The 20,236-nt window shown below is 29.8% G+C and overlaps 1 protein-coding gene and 1 long non-coding RNA gene across 8 annotated transcripts in view; one reads left to right on the forward strand and one right to left on the reverse strand.

Moving 5' to 3' along the window:
• Nucleotides 1-20,236, forward strand: part of LOC126752855 (tyrosine-protein phosphatase Lar) — a 966,561-nt gene that overhangs the window by 914,741 nt on the left and 31,584 nt on the right. For 3 of the 7 annotated variants that reach the window (XM_050463852.1, XM_050463855.1, XM_050463858.1), the window contains 2 exons: nucleotides 577-713; nucleotides 12,221-12,517. In XM_050463852.1, coding sequence (XP_050319809.1) covers nucleotides 577-713; nucleotides 12,221-12,517 — 434 coding nt within the window. Of the gene's footprint in view, nucleotides 1-576; nucleotides 714-12,220; nucleotides 12,527-20,236 lie in introns of all 7 variants that reach the window. The other 4 variants (XM_050463853.1, XM_050463854.1, XM_050463856.1 and 1 more) reach the window with 2 other exon arrangements.
• Nucleotides 1-20,236, reverse strand: part of LOC126752869 (uncharacterized) — a 143,929-nt gene that overhangs the window by 73,233 nt on the left and 50,460 nt on the right. The window lies entirely within an intron of this gene.

Below are 20,236 nucleotides of genomic sequence, written 5' to 3' on the forward strand. Positions count from 1 at the left end.
CGTAGCCTAAAAAAAAATTCCCCTAAATAATGCAATATATTTCGAAAAGAAATTTATGGATATTTTTTATGGTGTTTACTAAAATAACTCATACTAGAAGATAGCCTCTTTAGAAATTTTTATATTTTTCGAAGCGATAAAAAATTACCTTAAAATATTTTATATTCTTAAAGTGAAGTCTTTGAATTTTACTAAACTCTAAATGTCTTTAACAAAAGTGCGGTTAGAGCCATTTACAAATTACGGAATTTTTCAAAATTGCAAAATTTAGTAAATGTCTCAAATTTGGGGAGGACAAATAAAAACATTTGAGAAAATAGGTGTTAAAAAGGAAAAATAAAAATTTGAGTTTTTTTTTACTTAAAATATATTAGTCTGAAAATTTAATAATTGAATTCACTATAGGATTTTAAATTACCGTCTAAAACAGGTAGTGTAAGAACCATATTTTCTCTTTATTTTAATTTTTTACTTTTCAACTTTTATTTAATTTGCTTATTTTACAACTTCAACTGCAAATATCACTTTTACAAATTCCACAAAATAAACTCAACTTTTCCACATTTTCTACTTAAGGCGCATTTCGAACACTGAATCCTACACGCTTGATGGTCTCTATCCTGATACCCTGTATTATATATGGTTGGCGGCACGTTCGCAGCGCGGCGAAGGTGCAACAACACCCCCCATACCCGTCCGTACGAAACAATATGGTAAGTAGATTTTTCACATTTTTCAACCAGCAACTACCATATGGCAACGCAAAAACGAAAGTAAACTAATAACCGAAATAGTAGAAAACATATACGCCTTATATATCAGTATGCAATAAATTACGCAAACTAATAATATTTAAGAACAAAATACTAATATGTATATAAATATGCATAAAATGTGTGTGTTTTTATACAAGAAAAAAACGAAATATCGCGCTGGAGTAGCCATATTTTTGTGATTATTGAAAAATATGTGCTGCTCCACGTGTATTTAGTTACCAGAAATATATACACACATTTTAGAAAATACTAGCTTAAGTAAATCCGAGGAACCCTAAAAGTATGCAAAGTTGCTCCCGTAGTGTTAACAAACTGTTTGAATACCCAAACCTATCCCTAGTATGTCCTTCCTTATTAAAAAAAAAATTATAAATATCTATTAAAAACCAACAACAACAAATACTTGAGTTGCGTACTAAAGCCTGCGTGGAAAAGAAGGTAATATAAAGCAAATAATTGGTGGCAAAGCGTGTGTTGGTGAAATTTATGAGTGTGTGTGTGTGTGTGTAAATATGAAAATATTTATTTAAATACAGGTGTGTATTTGAATACTATTTTTTTTTGTTAAAAATAATATTAATAATATATATATTAATAAATAATAATTTTTAAAAAAAATTTATTGTAAAAAATAATTTCTTCTAGAACAAGAATATTATAATTTTTTCGACTGAAAAAATGTTTAAGTTTTTTTTAATCCTATATTATTTTATATATAAAAAAATTTATTTTAGACGAAAGAAATTTATTTTTAGAAAATATTTATGTTTCTAGGTTTTATATTTTAATTTAAGTTATTGTCTACCATAATTTTAAATATCACTTATATATAAAATAGCAATAATATTTTTATTTTATATACTCTCATATATTTCATTAATTATTTAGAAATATTTATATACATACATACATACATAAAAACCTATGTACATGTATACCAAACATATTTATCTATATACCTTTCAACTACTTTATACATACAAATATACTTATTTATTAAACATATGTAAATACATACATACATATATACATACATACATGCATACATAAATATATGATATTATACATAGTCTAACAACATTTTGCTTCTAACATATATACATATGTACATACATACGCATACATACGTACATAAACGGCATTAATTTCTTACACTGAGATATTTAACTTGCAAGCTCCGAAATTTATCTTACTTCACCTAAAATGCAGAACAACGTATCATCGAAAAAAACGAAAATGAGTTTTTTATTGCTTACGATTTACTACATCATGTTACATGTTGTGGCATATAATTACAGCTGCCGTTGTCAAATATAACCAATATATAACGATTTAATAACCAAAACTAAATTTTTTGTTTTCAATATGAGTGGTTTCTATTCTATCGTTTTTCCTTCGCCTGTAAACTTAGGAAAATTGATGTTACGTTATTTTCCATTTTAGGTGACGATATACATAATAAACTACTGAAATATTATTCTAATGAAACCTGGTAGGGGCTGCCAATTACATATATTATTATACGAAAAAAAAGTAGAAACGCCTTAAAATCTTCACAGAAATATTCATAGCACTTTCACTCAAAATACTATACAACTAAAATGAAAATGGCTTATGTATTAAGATAGAGTTTCGATCACAAGATCACGCACTGACGTCTGATTACGATATCATTTAGAACCGACTCGACCCCATCATTAAGCTACTCGGCTGATTGATTTCGAGTTCAGCTACTTTACCACTTTACCAGCATGGTACAAAGTTGAAGAGACAAGATATCATAATGAGACAGTAAAAAAGTGAATGACGTGTTCATACAAATCCTATCGCATAATGACGACTCAGAACCAATACAAGTTAGGAGAGCTGAGCTCTGCTTCTGAACGACCCCGCAAATACTGCCAGTTGAACAGCATGCGCCGCGCTCTCATGGGACCCATACACTCTGTACTAAACCAGAAGAGAATTCTCTAACTTTCATTTTAAAGCTTTTATCTTTTATGCAAAAAATAACTGCAAGTGTAATATAATAGTTTTTAAGTTTTTTTTTATAATTCAATCAACTTGATTAACCAACTTGGCTAATGGAGCTCCTAATACCTTCAATAATTTAAAAAAAGACAATTATAACTATAAAATATCATTTTTTCCTGTCTATTGAATAATATATATTCAGCGACGTCTAGTCAGTGATCTTTTTACAAAAAATATGCCCATGACGTCACGAACCAAATACTTGAAATCAAAATGTGTTGAGGCTACCTAAAAGGGATTATTTCCTAAATAAATAATAAAAAAAATAACCTTTGGTATGACTAAATACCGAAAACATCATCGAAAAATTGTTCAGTTGATCGACGAAAGAGGTGCTGAGAACTTCTCCCATAACACTATTGCTAAGAAGCTATATTTGAAACAATATCTTGATTGAAGTTTTTGTCGTTAACAATGGTAGATGGACTAATCTTATGGGAACAGTTTCGTACAAACTCTAGATATGCTAAAATAGTATGATTCGTTAAGTCGACTAAGGAAAATATCTAAAAAAAATGTAAGGCATTCCTTCACATTAAACACTAACCAATTAAATCCAGGTGGAACTCGATCACAATAGTTATTGGCTCGTAAATCATTTTAAATATAACCGATCTTATATTAAAAATCAGAATCAGAATCAGGATAAATGAAACAATTAAATCGTTGAATACGGCTCAGCCAAAAATATGGACCGATGATTCAACCGACCCACAAACCACGCCAAACTGTTACTTTTTTGGATGAAATAACAGCTCTTGAATATCTTCAGGTTGCTCTTTGTCCCAAAGGCCCCAATTTTGCTTGTTTTCGTACCCATTGAACCATAAATGGGCCTCATCGCTGAACAAAATGTCGCTCGAAAACGTCGGATCTTCTGGGAATTTTTCAGGAGCCCATAGAGCGAAGCGATTTCGCTTGGGTCGAGCGGCTTCAGTTGTTGCAGAAGCTGTATGGGTGTTGGTGTTGCGAATTGTACGCTCAGTAGGCCGATTATGTTGACCATAAGTTGGGCGCGTGAAACACATTCTTTAGAGAACGTGAATTTTCGTAATAAAAATGAACGATTTGTAGACGTGGTTCAAGCGAAAGTCTTTCCATGATGAAATGTCAAACAACACAATACAAAAATAACAAGGCAGTTTAACACAACTCGCGCGCGATCTGTCAAAACAAGGCTGTTGAAAAAAGGACTACTTGGATCACCCGTTATATACACTTTGCATGTTCTCCTACGTTTCCTGCAGGGTGCTACAAACTACGAGGCAACCCTGTTCAGGGTATAAAAGAATAATTTCTATATTCTGTACCCTTATGCATGAAATGTTTACATCTGCTTCGAACAATTTCAAATCTCTAGTGATACCAAACTTAGTTGCACACTCGAACATGCCAATTCACAGCAATTTTTTAACTTTATTTTTCCAACTTCACTCATACTCAAATTCAAATACACTGAATAAGTGTATGAACACACACTCACAACTGCGCACGTTCAACCGAAATACCTACATATATGAGAAATTACATGAAAACAATTCAAACAGAAGTTTTTAAACAAAATAACAAATAATTTTTGCTTTTATTTTAGCACAAATTTTACGTTTATTTTGAATTTCTTTTCATAATACTTTTGTAATTCATTTAACTTTCAATTTCTCCAGTTTTCAGTGAGCAAATTGCTTATGTGTGTGAGTGAATTTGTGTGAAAATAAAGTGAATTATTTCAGCACCAACACCTTAGCTAAGCAAAAAGCAATTGTAGTAAGTCTCCAAAATATTTACGTGAAATAAAAATGCATGCATGTATATAAATGGTGCACAAAGCAAGGCACCGCACAATGACAACAAGCAAAAATGCAAGAATGTTGCACAAAATAAAGCGTAATATACAATACCCGCATAAATAGAATTAATTTTTACTGAACAATTGCAACAAATTTTGTATGTACTATATTATGCAAAAAAAAAAAAAACAAAAAAAATAAATAAATATTTATATATTCCACAAATTTATATGCAAAATATTTTAAATGAAAATTTTGAAAACACCAGCACTTGCACCAGCACAAAAAGCAGCACCCACTCGCACCCACTTATGCTATATATATATTTTTTTTAATTCAATGTGTCCTTTTTTTCTTACCTTTTTTGATATTTCTATTTGCAAATGTATTTTATGAGTATTATGCTCACTTGTATGCTTATAAATATGTTGCATGCGATATTTAGCAACCCACAAAGTAAATCAAATATGCTAGTGAATTCTTATGCTTCATAATCAGCCTAGATGTATGCTTATGTTTTAGTTTATTTTTTAAATATTTTATTTAAAGCTTGTTATTTTGGAGAAAATTTTTTACTCTTTTGCTTAGCGCTTGATTTTAGGAGTATAAATATTTTTTTTTTATTTTCGTCAAGTTTTGTTCAACTATTGTTGCATATACTTTTGGGCGTAGAAGCAAAATCAATAAAAATAATGTGCATACAACAAAAGTACTAGATTTTCAGTATGTCTATATAGTAACCCATAAGCGTTGGCGGAGACAGCAACAAAGAAGAAAACAATATAGTACAATCAATGAAAACGCATTTATTTACGACTCTTAAAAGTATGCAGCAATTATATCAATATCAGTTATAAATAAATATGGTTTTTTTTTGCGTTTATAATCTCCATAACTTGCTTCAACATGAACTATAAAATCAGTCCACTCCTGAAAGTATATGGTATTAATATCAACATCAGATATAAATAAATTTTGACTTTGTTCATGTATTTCCATACTTATGAAGCATACGTTTAGGCGCGAAAAAAATATTTCCATGGCAATAAAGCATACAATCTTTAGGTGCAATAGAAAATTTCATTATTATAGCTTTCCATACTTATGAAGCAAGCATATTTTTAGGCGCTATAAGAAAATGTCATTTCATAATGAGTCTTCAGCGGATTATTTCTCACAAAAGTTTAAATTTGATACATTGCAACTCATTTACCTAACTTTAGAGTACCAACAGTCTCTCTACATCTAAGCCGATATGAATATTAGTTGCCTTATTTATAACTAAACTACAGCTCTCTTCAGACACTTAACAACTCATTTACCAAAGCTAGGTAAAGCACTTTTTAGAGCAACTCATTTACTTAAGTTTAGTTTACTATAGGACATCCTACCACAAGGGAACGAAAAGCCAATATGAAGACGCTTCTTTTAGAACTTGTAAATTACATCATTTTGGTAGTTGGCGCATATTGTGAAGTCTCCCTGTTTGTGTGTTGGGCAGAGCACACTTAAATTCCAATCATCGGGCATGCTTTCGTCCGACCATACTCTACAAAGAAGCTAACGAATGCTCCTTATCAGTTCTTCACAGCCGCATTTGAATAGCTTGGCCGGCAATCCATCGGCCTGCACCGCTTTGTTCTACTTCAGAGGGGTAATCGTTGTTCGAACTTCTTCATGGTCGGGCAATGGAACGTCTGCTCGATTGGCGAATAGGATTCACCATGTCATGGTGTTAGCTTTGACTGCCATTTACCAGGCTGTAGAAATGTTCACTCCATAATTTCAGTATGCTGTGGTCATCAGTAACTAGGTCACCTCTGGCGCTTCTACAAGAGTATGCTCCTGGCTTGAAACCTTATGTTAGTCGCCACATCTTTTCGTTGAATTTTCGAGCACTACCCGTACTCTAGCATTTCGGCCTCTCTTTTTTGTTTTGTGTGCAAATGCGTCTCGCTTTCCAACTCTTTTAGCAAATCATCAGCTACAATTTTGACAAATATTATGAGCACGAAAATGCTTCATAATTCACATAAAAAGATTGTACAATTATATTCCTGAAATTGACAGTAAAATAATTAAAGTATGCTTTTCAGCGCATAAAAGTAATATTACTTAGTATACTGTGAGGCGCTTTGTTCTATCTGGACACTTTGAGAAAAAATACATACTGTTTACTCACAGAAAAACATGGTTTCTAAATTTAGGTCCATTTTCTCTGACACAAAAGCTCAATTTCTAAGATCCCTGAAAAGCAATTTTTTAAATAGAAGCGAGTAGTATAATTTTAGGCGCTTTGGCTCGTTTTCTCATATAACAATTATATGCTAGTACAAAAAATTATTCATAATTGCCTTGGAAAATTAAGAAAAAAATTTAATTTTTAATTAAGAACAAAATTTCACGCTAACAACAATATGCTGACTTTTAATCCTGTGGAAATATCTTTAATGGCAACAATAAAACCCAAAAAGTCGCGTTTTCACACATTTCATAATTAAGCAATTTATTTTTACATCGGTTCTATTAATGAAAATTGTTTCTTTAATAAATTATAATTTTTTGTAACACTGTTATTTTATTGTAAATGCTATTACTTTTTATTTTCGTTTTTAAAAGCTTCCTTGTACAAGTTGCTTTCAATTCGCTGAGTTCATCAACATGTGTTAAGCATTATTGTTGCTTTTTTTTTTGAATTTACCCTTTTGCTTCATTTGTACAATTGTTTTTCCATTAATTCATAGGTCGCATAGTTATGGATTAATTAATTTAATTGTTATTTTTTCATAAATTGAGGAAATTATATTTATATGTTGCTTTTTTTATTGCTTTTGTAGCATATGCAGATAAAAATTTTGTAAGGGTCAAAGTTCAACGCTCATTTTATTGGAAAATTCCATTCATTTACAGCTTGCTGTTTTTTTTATTATTTTTAATATTTCATTTGCATTTGCTGAGTTAATTAGCTGTACACAAAGTGTTAAAGCTTTTTTTCATACTTTAAAAATTAATTTGCTAAAAATAGCAATTTGCTTTTTTTGCCTTTGTAGCTGCTTGTTCAATTATTTTCATAAATTTTTTGCAACTTTTATATTTTTCCAATGTTGCATGGCTTGTTGAAATTGTTGTGATAATGATGACGCTGCAAGTTTACAGTTTGTTTAACAAATTAGTAAGTCATTTACTGTATATATTTTAAGCCTACGGATATTTTATGTAATTTTTATTTGTTTATAGTAGTACTTATGTAGTGCTAATTAGCGGAATTGAGGAAAAAACTTAAAGTTATCTTTAAATCGACGTGAAAAACATCGAAACTTTTTAACTTATAGAAATGCAATATGTGGTTCAATGCCATAATCGTATTAGAACGAAATCATATAATCCAATTCAGGTGCATAAAAAACGTTAATTTTTTTATGGTTTTTCTATAATTATCACAACTCGCATAAAAATTTTAGTAACATTGTCTGATCTTCATCTAAACTGTGATCCAATTTGTGTGCTTTTATGAAAATGTAGACTTTCTACCTTTATTCTACTAGTTTGATATTTCGACCCTTTTGTGCAACACTGAATCTTAAAGAGTGTTATCAAAAATAAAGCTCGAAAAGCTTCAGTGCAACAGTGAGCTTTGTGAACATGTACTACATATATAATTAAGTTTTAAAATCTTCCAAACGATGAGTACATAACGAAAGCTCTTTGGTTGCAGCTCATTTGGAAAAGCTTGGAAGAGCTTTAAACTTTCGCAGCGAAAGTTATGCAAAAAGTTTTTTAAGCTTTCAGAGTGAAAGCTCATATAGATATTTCAAGTTTTTACATTTATAAGAATATGTAAGTTGGAAGATCCTCCGCACGATCATTATTTAATAAAAGCTTCTAGGTTGAAGTCGATTTTCAAAAGTTTTTTTAGCTTTCATAGCGAAAGCTCATATAGAAACTTTTGCAACTTGCTTAAAACCTCTTCGGTTGGAATCGATATGCAAAAGTTGTTTAAGCTTTCAGAGCGTAAGCTCATACAGAAATTTCAAATATTTACAATTATACGAATATGTATGTTTGAAAATTCTCCGCACGATCATTAAATAAAAAAAGCTTTTAGATTGGAGTCTATTTGCAAAAGTTTTTTAAGCTTACAGAGCGCAAGCTCATATAGAGATTTCAAAGTTCAAAGTTTTGCAGTTATAAGAATATATAGGTCTGAAAATCTTCCAAACCATGAACCAAAGGTTTCTGGTTAGAATCGAATTGAAAGAGCTTTTTAAGCTTTCAGTGCAAAAGCTCATATAGAAATTTTGCAAATCTATGAATAGATGTATATACATATATATTTTTTTAAGTTCAAATGCGATCAAACTTCGATATTTTACGCTGTTAGCGAAAATTACACGGCAATGGCATTATACTTTCTTCCGTGAAAAGTTCATTTAAATTTGCGTTAGTTTACAATACAGGTACAATATTTTTCCCAAACTATACACGCCGTTTGGTTTGTAACTATTTGTACCAAGAGTATCAGAAACTTTCATAGGGAAAGTCCCCATAAGAAAAAAAGTTTAACACTATGCAAAATAAATGTTTGCTTGATTTCAAATGCGACCCAGCGGCTGATCTGTTTTCCAACATATAGAAATATGAAGAAAAATAATTTCAGACAGTCTATACTTTATTAATACAACTACTGTAGCATTAAGCTTTCTGAGCTTTCACAACAGGTAAGGTTTTTGAGTTAGCGGTTTCGGTTCAACGTCTTTCATCAAAACTAAAAACTCTTTGCAAAAGTTTCCAATTAGAATTAACATTTACCACTAAGCAAAATAAATATTTCATGCTTTTATAAACGCACATTTGCCATGCAATATATAATGATATTAAGCAAATTCGTTTTCTTTGCTTCATAAAAGCAAATACCCTATCTGAACTCACTCGTTACTTCATAAACACAATTCTTGTTACATAAAGCTTTCTGAGCTTTAAAAGATAGCATTTAATATTTTGGGTCAGAAGCTATCTGAACTCACACGTTACTTCATAAACACAATTCTTGTCATATAAAGCTTTCTGAGCTTTCAAAACAAAACATTAAAAGTTTAGGATCATAAGCAAACACAATTCTTGTTTCAGTTACCTTTCTGAGCTTTCAAAGCAAACTTTAAAAGTTTTCGATCAAAAGCTACCTGATAGAATTAAGCGAAATATTTATATCAAACCTTAGCCTTATAAAGAAAATTCTTGTTCAATAAAGCTTTCTGAGCTTTCAGAGAAAACCTTAAAAGTTTTGAATCAGAAGCTGGTTATTTCATAAAAACAACTCTTGTAGCATAAAGCTTTCTGAGCTTTCAAAGGAAGCATTAAAAGTTTTAGACCAAAAGCTATCGATAGCCTTAACCAAAATAGTTTTAGACACTCTTTACTTCATAAATACGATTCTTGTTACATAAAGTTTTCTGAGCTTTCAAAGAAAACAGTAAAAGTTTTGATCAAAAACTATCTGATAGAATTAAGCACAATAATTTTAGAAACATTTTGCTTTCTGAGCTTTCAAAAAAAACATTAATATTTCTAGGTCAAAAGCTTTCTGTGAATGGAAATAAAATTTTATTATTAAAGCTTTTTGTAAGTTGATTGTTAATCTGTCAGCACTTTTTAAGAACTTTGAAAAATAAAATTTCCTCAATTCCGTTCGCTTATATTATTATTAATCACAATGTAAAAATTATTATTATTTTTTATAAATTAAAATATTATAATTTATTAAAAATTGCAACATTATAATTTATTAATTGTTGCAACTCTGTACTATACCTAATTTACGTGTTTAATAATTTTACATTTTTTGAACTTTTTTATGTGTTTAGTGTAAAATTGTATTTGTGAATAATTTTAAGTGTTTTATCTTCGTTTAAAATGTTTAAAAATATATGAATTATTTTTATCCCATATCCTAAACCATAACCTTAAAAAAATTACTATTATAAGTGAACTTTAAGTTTATAACTAATTTTTCGTCCAAAATTGTATATCCCACACTCGCTCCAAAATGGTTTATGCAAAAAAAGAACAAAAATTAAAAAAAAAAACAAATTAATTTAAAAACTATTAAATTTGTGTTTAATAAAAAGTATCCCTTAAATCCAACTATTGTACAGTAAATTGCACAAGTCAAAAAGTCTTAATTTTAATATGTTTTGCTACATATAAAAAATTAAACGTTAAAACCAGATATTTTAATACCTTTGAGTTTTCAAATGCCTTGCTTTTTCATAATTACCGACACCCTGTTTTATTGAGTTCATTTACTTACTTAAAAAATGCACCAATTCTCTTACTCTCTCTCTTCTATTTTGCGTGCTGCATGTTTCTTTTGAAATACGAATTTATTTCTTTACTAAATCCTGAATGTTTAAGTGATGAAAAATAATATTTGAATAAAAAAAATTGTGTGTGTTTTTAGCACCCGACCATAAAAAGCACATAAGCAGAAGTGTGTGAAGAAAAAACAACTCAAGCCACTACTTATTATTTTCTAGCTTAGAAGCACCATTTTTTAGCACAGTTTTAAATGTAAAAAAATATATATAAAAAAATAAATTTGCATTTATAATATAAAAGTATATTTAAATGCAATTTAATGCTTTTTAATTTATTGAGTCGAAACCCTTAAGCACATTATTTAAAATGGGCGTGTTTTAAATGAAAATGAACCAAAAAATATGCGCAAAATTTTGACGTACAGAAAATAGAGCAAGATTTCATGAAATTTGAAAAAAAAAAAATCAACAAAAATTGCGAAAAGTATTGAAAATGTTGATACTTGCATAAACCATTGGTGAATTACTTATGTATTATTTTTAATATATTTGTTACAGTTTTTTAAGCATTTTTATTTGACTTTTATTATTTTTAAAGTGTTATGCATTAAATTTTATAATAATTACTTTTTCATTAACATATGATTTGCTAATTTGTATGTAATTTTTTTCTTTTTCATTTCATTTCATTGCTTTTGCGTTGCTTTTGCGATCCATGTTTTTGCGTTTGTGTTACTCTTATGCTGGAAAAACAACAAAAATTTACCACAAAATAATATATTAAACTTATTAAACCAAATATATTTTATAATATGAAAAACTACATGCAAAAACAACAAAAAATACAAACATATATATACATTTTGGCTGCTATCACAACAAAAACCAACAACAACCAACCATTCAACTCACCAACCAAACCAAACGCCACGAAACCACAAACAAAAAACATATTAATCAAAAAATAATAATTTTATTGCATTGTTTCATACAAAAAATAAAAAAAAATATTTAAAATATCTGCAAAAAATAATAATAAACAAAAAAAATATTTTAAAATATTTTTAAAACATTAAAAAAAATATATTTAAAAATTAAAAACAAAAATATTTTGAAAAAAAAATTAAAAAATATTTATAAAAAATTTAAAAAAATATATATTAAAAAAAATTTAAACTTAATTAAATATTAAAAAATATTTAAATCAACTCCAAACCATTGTCACCACAAAACAACTGCATTTAAAAAAAAAAAACGAAAACCAAACTTGTACGTTCCATTCCATTCCGTTCCGATTTCCTTCACTTAGTACCAGGTGCACCGCCGCGCAATATCACCGCCATGGCCACCAGCCCCACTACAATATCCGTCTCATGGCTGCCACCGCCCGTAGAGCGTGCCAACGGTCGCATCATCTACTACAAGGTCTTCTTTGTCGAGGTGGGCCGTGCCGATAGCGAAGCGACCATAACCACCTTGAATAAGACACATATCGTTTTGGATGAGTTGAAGCGTTGGACCGAGTACAAGATCTGGACGCTGGCCGGCACCTCGGTGGGCGATGGGCCGCGCTCGCATCCGATCATTGTGCGCACACACGAAGATGGTATGTATAGTTAAGCGAGCGTTGCTCGTTTAAGTGTTTTTTTTTACTTTAAATTTAATTTTCATAAAAAAAATATAATTTTCATGAAAAAAAATATTATTTTATGTGCAGTTTAACATATTTTATGAGTTTGCAACACAGTTTGAAGAATTTTTTAAGATAATATTTTTTTTAGAAACATTTTACTTTAATCATGTAGGGTATATATTATTTGTAATATCTATAACACATGCCTTATATTATTTTTTTACAAAAATTGCATTTATTTTTCTATTATGAAGAGTGAATTTTAAAGAAATATTAAATATTTTTAGTTAAAAAAATATATTTTTATATTAAATTATTAATGTTTAATGATTTTTCTGACATTTGCATGAAAGAAAAATCAATGTTTCTTCATTTTATCACACAAACTTGATTTTATAAAATATTTTACTTAATTTTTTTTTATAAAAAATACACACACTTTTTTAAACAAAATATTTTTTTATGACTACTATAAAACAAAAAAAAAATAGCGAGATTTATAATTTGCCGTAATAAAACTCTGCTAATTGTAACTTTGAAATTTAAAAAATCAAAAAAAAATTAATATTGGAAAAAAACTTTTTAAGCGAAACTTTAAATTCTTGTCCACAAGAAAAATATTTTCGAAAGTAAAAAACGGCAATTAAAAAAAATTTATTTAATTTAATAAATTATTTCAAGAAAAACTAATTTTTAATAGAAAATTTCAAAGAATTTTTATAATTTAAAAAAATTTTCGCAAAAAAAAATTTTTCAATGAGAATAAAAAAATGATGTTGATAGAATTTTTATAATTTTGAAAAAAAAAACAAAAAAAAATTTCAATGCGGATACAAATATGATATTTCATTAATATTTTTTCTTATTTGTATTACATTTCTGCATTTAAATTGATATAATTAATGAGTTTATATTTTTGGAAATTAATTATTAATTTTTTTTACAACATTGTCATAGCAAACATACAAATTTCGCCACACACAATTTTTCTTTTAACTTTTCTCATTTACTGCATCATAATTTACTAATGAAATGTTGACATTTTTGAATTTTGTCTCAACGTTACCAAATGCGGCATACATTTTTGGAAAAAAATAATATTTTCGACAAATTTTTCCTTGTTAATTATATTTTTATAGGCATTTCAGTGTTTGGATGGCGCGCTGACAACCGAATTTTTGATGTCAACGTCATAAACATGAATAATAAGCACATACATATATACATATCTATATCTATATATAACCCAATTCATATTTAATATAACCACATAATCATATAAATAATAATATTAAATATATAATTTATTTGTAGTTGTTACGCCTTTGTTTATGTGTTGGTTTGTTAAACTGTTGATTTTCTTTAACCTTTTTTCTGTAATCTATAATTATTATTTTGGTTTTATCCAAATATTTTTTATCTTAAAATTTTCCATGTATAATTTCGTTATAATATTTTTTCATATATTTATATCTTTCAATTTCATTTGGTATAAAATTAACGAAAAGAGTTTTAAAAATCATTCTAGATCCAGGTATTTAAATTTGTTGGTTTTATAAAAGCGGTATCCTAAGGGTTCGTTCAAATTTTGGGAACAAACGTTGAACCGAAAAATATAATTTTTTTTTCAAAATGTTGATAATATGTCCACATCAAGGTTTTATCTTTCAATTGCAACTGAGAAATAATATATGCTTCAGGAAACATCAGAACAACATGCTGTTCTACATAGCACTCTTCTGATATATACAGTTCTATTAAAAAAGAGCAGAGTAACAGTAGAGAACAATTTAGATAAATTATAATACCTATTCTAAATCCATCTATGTATAGGTTATGTTAGGTTAATCTGGTAGGCCAATAAGCCACCTATAGACCTGTATGGTCCTTTGCGATACCAGATGAAGTTCACCTGCTAAGTTCAAGAGGAGTAGTCATCGTTTAGGATGCCTGCGCTTGATGCGAATTTTAACAGACTCTGCGGCTTCACTGTTGATACCTCCTCCAGTATATCATACTGTGGGGCTGATGCTTACAGCGTAGTGTTGCGAAATACGGCACAAGTGCAAAAGAGATGCTCCATTGTTTTCTTGATGCCCCGTTCTAGGCATTTCCTGCAATCTACCCGATCTGTAAGCCCCATCTTGCGGGAGTGTGTCGCTACCATACCGTTACCAGTTAGTATTACCATCATGCTCTTACAGTCTCTACTATCGACTGCCAGTATGAATTTTCTATAGTTCCGATCTACCTTTTTGCAGTTTTTCCCTCTAGTAGCTCGTTCCATCGAGTCAGGTTGAGATACACACCATTCTTGGTAATCTCGTCCACTATTTCATTGCCCGCGATGTCTTTGTGGCCTGGCACCCAGTAAAAGTTAAGTTGCTTACTTCTGGCAGCACTTTCCCCTGCTGACCTGCTTCCCAAGACACTTCTGGCCGATATGCGATACGAGCATGCTGCCTCGATTGCTTCTTGAGTGTCTATAGCATCATGCAGTTGCATTAGAGACCAGCTCCGCGACTTTCGCAATAGCAAAAACCTCAGCTTTAAATATACTGCAGTGGACCGGCTACTTAAAAGGTTGCCTTATGCCTTAACTCTGGACAGAGTGTTGTGCAGCTAACATACCTTTACGCCAGCCATCTTTTTTGTTTTTGTTTACTTAAAACATTCTTTCTCAGTTGAAAAGTTGGTACATGATCCAACGGTCGGTGTTTGCCCAACTGCCTTTACCAACCGAGCTATGCCCGAAGGTTCTACATGTAAATTCTCTTGCAGCCAATAGTTGTCCCGTTGCGCAGTTTTCATCGAAGGGATCTATAGGTGGGAGGTTTATTGCCAGTTTAAGAGTTGCCGTTGAAGTTGTTCTTAAACCTCCCGTTATGCATATCGCAGCCTGCCTCCGAACCCTTTCAATTGGCTTCCGGTAGGTGGATTTCCGTACGCCTGTCCACCATACTACTGTACGGTAGAGCAGAATTGGTCTAACTATAGATGTGTAGCACCAGTGCATGAGAGAGGGAGGTAGCCCCCAGGTTTTGCCGAGCATCTGCCTACCCACACATAAAGCATTGCTGACTTTCCTCACTTTCTTCTTTCTTCCACGTTGTGCTTTCACAAAAGTTTGCTGTCCAAGACTACCCCAAGGTACTTGGTGCGGTCCTCGAGAGAGAGTTGTGTCCCATTTATAGACGGGAACCGCCATAGAAGAATTTTTTTATGGACTCAATTGAGAGTGGTGGCCATGATACTGCTAATGGATTGATGATTCCACCGGCCCACAAACCACACCAAACCTTTTTTTTTAGATAAAAAAAGTATATCTTTTTTTGGTTCACCCGTTATTTTCTTAGAAAAAATTGGATATTTTAGCACCCCACTCAGAATTTATGGCTTTTGCGCGACCTATCATATATTGGAAACGCAAAAGTTTACAGGCTTATGTCTGTTACTAAAAAATTAAGCGATTCATGTTTTAATAATTTACGAAATTAATTTATTTTTTTTTTTTTTTACATTTTTTTTTTTTACTTTAAGATCCATATTTAAAAAATATATATATTTATTAAAAAATTAATTAATTAAAAAAAAATTACTTTACCAAGATTTTAATTAATTTTTATAATTAATTTAATTTGTCACAAAATGTTTTCGAAGTATTTTTTGGTTTTTAGTTAACAAAAATGTTTAGTTATTCACACAAACTTTTACTGAAGCAAAATATTTATTTTTACAGCATAGTGAATTGGAATTTGTGCAGACATTTTGATACATTTGTGTTACTTTTTTGCTTTTGCACTGTCAATGCCATGCATCGGCGCGTTGCAGCATATAAAAATGTTGTGTTTTAGCTGAAAAAATACATAACAGCATTTAAACTCGCATTTTCATAATAATAAATCTGCGGCTAACTGTCTATTAACTTTAACAATTAATTGTCTATGATTTGAAAATATTATTAAGAAAAAATTTTATGTTGCAAGAACGCTCGCGTTAGATGGCGCAACGTTCGTTGCAATATTTTTAATGCAAATATGTATATTTCTGGGACTTTTAATTTATTAAATTAACTTTTCATTATGTAATTTATTATTAATTTATTATTTCTTGCAATTTCTGTTGTTTTTTATTAACTTTTTTTTTAATATATTCGAAAAAAAAGAAATTACTCGTTACATTGGCACAAATTGCATATTTTTTGGCGCAATCACAAAAGAATTTTTTGCATTTTACGCATTTAAACGCTACAAGGTATTGAAAAAAATAAATAATCTAATAAAAAATACAATTTAGTAAGCGTACGCATAAAATTTCCATTTGATTGGAAAAAGTTTTTGAAATGCACTTTATAACTGTATGTACCACCAACTAAATATATGTATAAATATATATATTTCACACTTTGTATTTTTGTGGTTATTGCTATAGCACTAAGTTACATATTATTGCAAAAAACAATGCAATAATTATAAATACATATTTATAAATTTATTATTCGATTTGACACGCAACTCAAAAAGCAACTTTTTTACTGCTTTCACTTCGACGAAAAAAAATTATGTTAACTGTACATTTTTCTATTAATTGCATACATATAGTCTCTATGTTTGTGTACATTTTGGTAAATTTTGCACATACTACCCGCTTCTTTATAATTTTTTTGTCGCTCTGTTTAATTGCAATTGCCATTTTATCTATTTGCTACATGCACTTGTCTCGCTTTTATCATTTCACAAACATATATATATATGTATATTTTATATTTAAAACGCTATTAATTGCAAGTCGTTAATGTTCATACACAAATACATATGCATTGCTATACATTACTGCCCTTACGTCACCCCATCATTGTCATTTCATAAGAAGAGACAAAGCTCGTTGGATTTAATTACCATTTTTGTGCACGTTTTTTTTTTTTTTTAATGTAGTTAGTTGTGTATAAATATTTGTATATAAAAATATTGTTTGATTTTTATTACTTCGGGCTTTTGAGACCCTGCCTAAAAGCTTTTTGTTAATCAAATTGCAAAATTAAAAAAAATTAATTATTATATGTGATAACTCTACGGATAAAATTCTAGGCAGTTAATGGCGTTTGGAAAGAAATTCATTAAAAAATTACCAGCATTGTAGAATAAATAAAAATTATTTGAAAAAGAAAGCACAAAAATCTTCAAAATTCTAATAATATTACTAAAGAATAACGCACTGTATAAACATATAGAAATTGAAAGATATTTTCCGGCATAAAATTTCCAAAAAGCTCAGAAAAGTTTGGAATAAAGCTTTCACTATAGAAACTACTTAGCGAATAGCTAGATGGCCCTGTACTCGAATAGTTTAATAATTCACATTGATTTACAAAATATAATTTCGAGGTCCCCTAATTTTTTTAAAGAAAAAACACAGAAACTTCAATCGAGAATATTTATTATCATTCGGTACACCCTTTGGCATTTATTTTTTGAAGACTATTTGTTTCAAATGTTGGCCGCGGTTACATCTCAGATGGTCCATCCGTTGAGTCCAATTTTCGATGACTCGTTCGGGCATTTCAACTGGTAACTAGCCTGATGTTTTGTTTCAAGGCCTGAACCGAAGCGGGATTGTCCGCATAAACTTGAGACTTTACCTATCCCTACAGGAAAAAGTCTAACGATGTGATATCACACGATCTTGGTGACCAATCGACCGGCTAAAAACGTGAAATTATCTGCTCGCCGAAGTGTTCTCTCAATGAATCCATTGATTGATGTGATGTGGTAGAAGTAGCGCCGTCTTGTTGAAACCAAATATTACCGAGTATATGCAAACTGCTTACAAGGAAGGAAATTTATATGCATTATGGAATATTGAAACCACTTTTTCTCTATCCAAATAATTTAGTAAGTTCCAAAATGCTAAATTTCGATTGAAATCAAATTCAAAGAAAGCTATTAATCAATTTTTTTATCATATCTTAGTAAAATTGCTTTAATCTACTTACATGAGGATCTTCTGCGGATATAATAGTAATTTACATGTGGCGTAGATGATGTCTAGTAACTAAGATTCACATTTCGATGCGTGTTTATAGGAGCCAATTTCTTCTCGAACTTAATGGCATGTCTAAATTTTGCGCTAATAGGTTGACTTAAGTTTATCAGGACCAAATGAGCGCTTTCAGAGTCTTATTTTTTTCGGGTAAAACAGTAGTTTACGGCAGAAGTGGATGACGACTAACAGCCAAGACGAACGAAAGAATTCTCTTTGAAGTTGTTGAAAGAAAAAAACCGAGAAGAGTAATAGAGTGCCGATTTTATGGTCTAAAGTTTCTACTCGATCACTTTAATACGAGTATACTAATATACTCCTAATGGATATTAACAACCTTAAGAAGTTTAGTTTAGTTTTTCTACGATCGACGAGCCGAGATTTCACTCCTAGCTTTTATTATTTTCTTAGGATTATAAAAAATCAGATGGAGGAGAGAATAATCTTTTCTATGGGTATAGATAATGGCAGCTCATAGTTCTTTTTCAGCAAAAACTTCTTGAGATAATTTACTGTGTTAACGTACGACGTTAGTACATATCAATTTTATCCATTATGATTTTCATTTTTTTTAACCCATTTGATTTAATTTTCAGAGACAAGTGCAAATCACGTAATTAAAATATTTTACATATCTCTCTTTATGTAATTTAATTAGTACATTTCGCATCCTGCTATGCAAATTGTATATTAATCTAAATGTACATACGTATTTAAATCTCATTGCAAGGCTTTTTTAATATTAATATTTTTTTATTTAAAAAACAAAGTAGCCTGCTTTAAATTTACTTAGTTATCGTCTCTCATGATAAGCATGTCTGTCTACATATTCATAAAACATATTCATTAAAAAAATGCACTCATTAACACAAAATGCACAACCAATTAAGTATGTGTATAACTAAACTGTTAATTACCCACAACATAACCTAAAAATTCGCCTCTTATCTATAAATCGAAATACACAGCAATATTTTTTTAACTGTTTTGTGTAGCATTCCATGCCGCAGTATGGACTTTTTTGCACCATATTTCATGATTTTTTGCACAGCTTTTTATTGCACATATTTTGTGTAATAGAATTTTCGACACCAACACATAACTTGATATTTCTTTTTCAATAATAATGCTTGACATTTCTCATTTGACACACCCTGTCACAATTTCACATGTGATTTTTATAATCTCAAAATAAATATTCGCAATTTTTTTTGTAATTATGCAAGGCATAATATATTTATTTTGATTAAAAAACTTCAAACATCAAGCTTTTATTTTCTCTTTAAATTGCATTAATATTTATTTACATCAATCAATCTGCACAAATCACCTGCAAAGTCACTTGCAAATCACTTTATCTATGTATATGTATTTGAACGAATAAGTGTGAAACAACGCTGCACTGCACTAATTTATTTGACATTTTCAAAAAATTATTGCTATTTTCGAGTAGCAAGCATTATTTCATATATGCAAAATGTGAAATCACTAGAATAAACACACATACGATTACGTATTAAGCCTATCACAGTAAATTATATTTCGTAGGAACCACTTTTAGAGCACTTCTTTATGTATATTATATAATAAAAATAGCACAATTTAGTAATAATTTATTTGTAAGAACGCTACTTATGCTAGCCTAGTATAAGA

This window comes from Bactrocera neohumeralis, chromosome 3 (assembly GCF_024586455.1).
Source record: "Bactrocera neohumeralis isolate Rockhampton chromosome 3, APGP_CSIRO_Bneo_wtdbg2-racon-allhic-juicebox.fasta_v2, whole genome shotgun sequence".
Lineage (NCBI taxonomy): Eukaryota > Metazoa > Arthropoda > Insecta > Diptera > Tephritidae > Bactrocera > Bactrocera neohumeralis.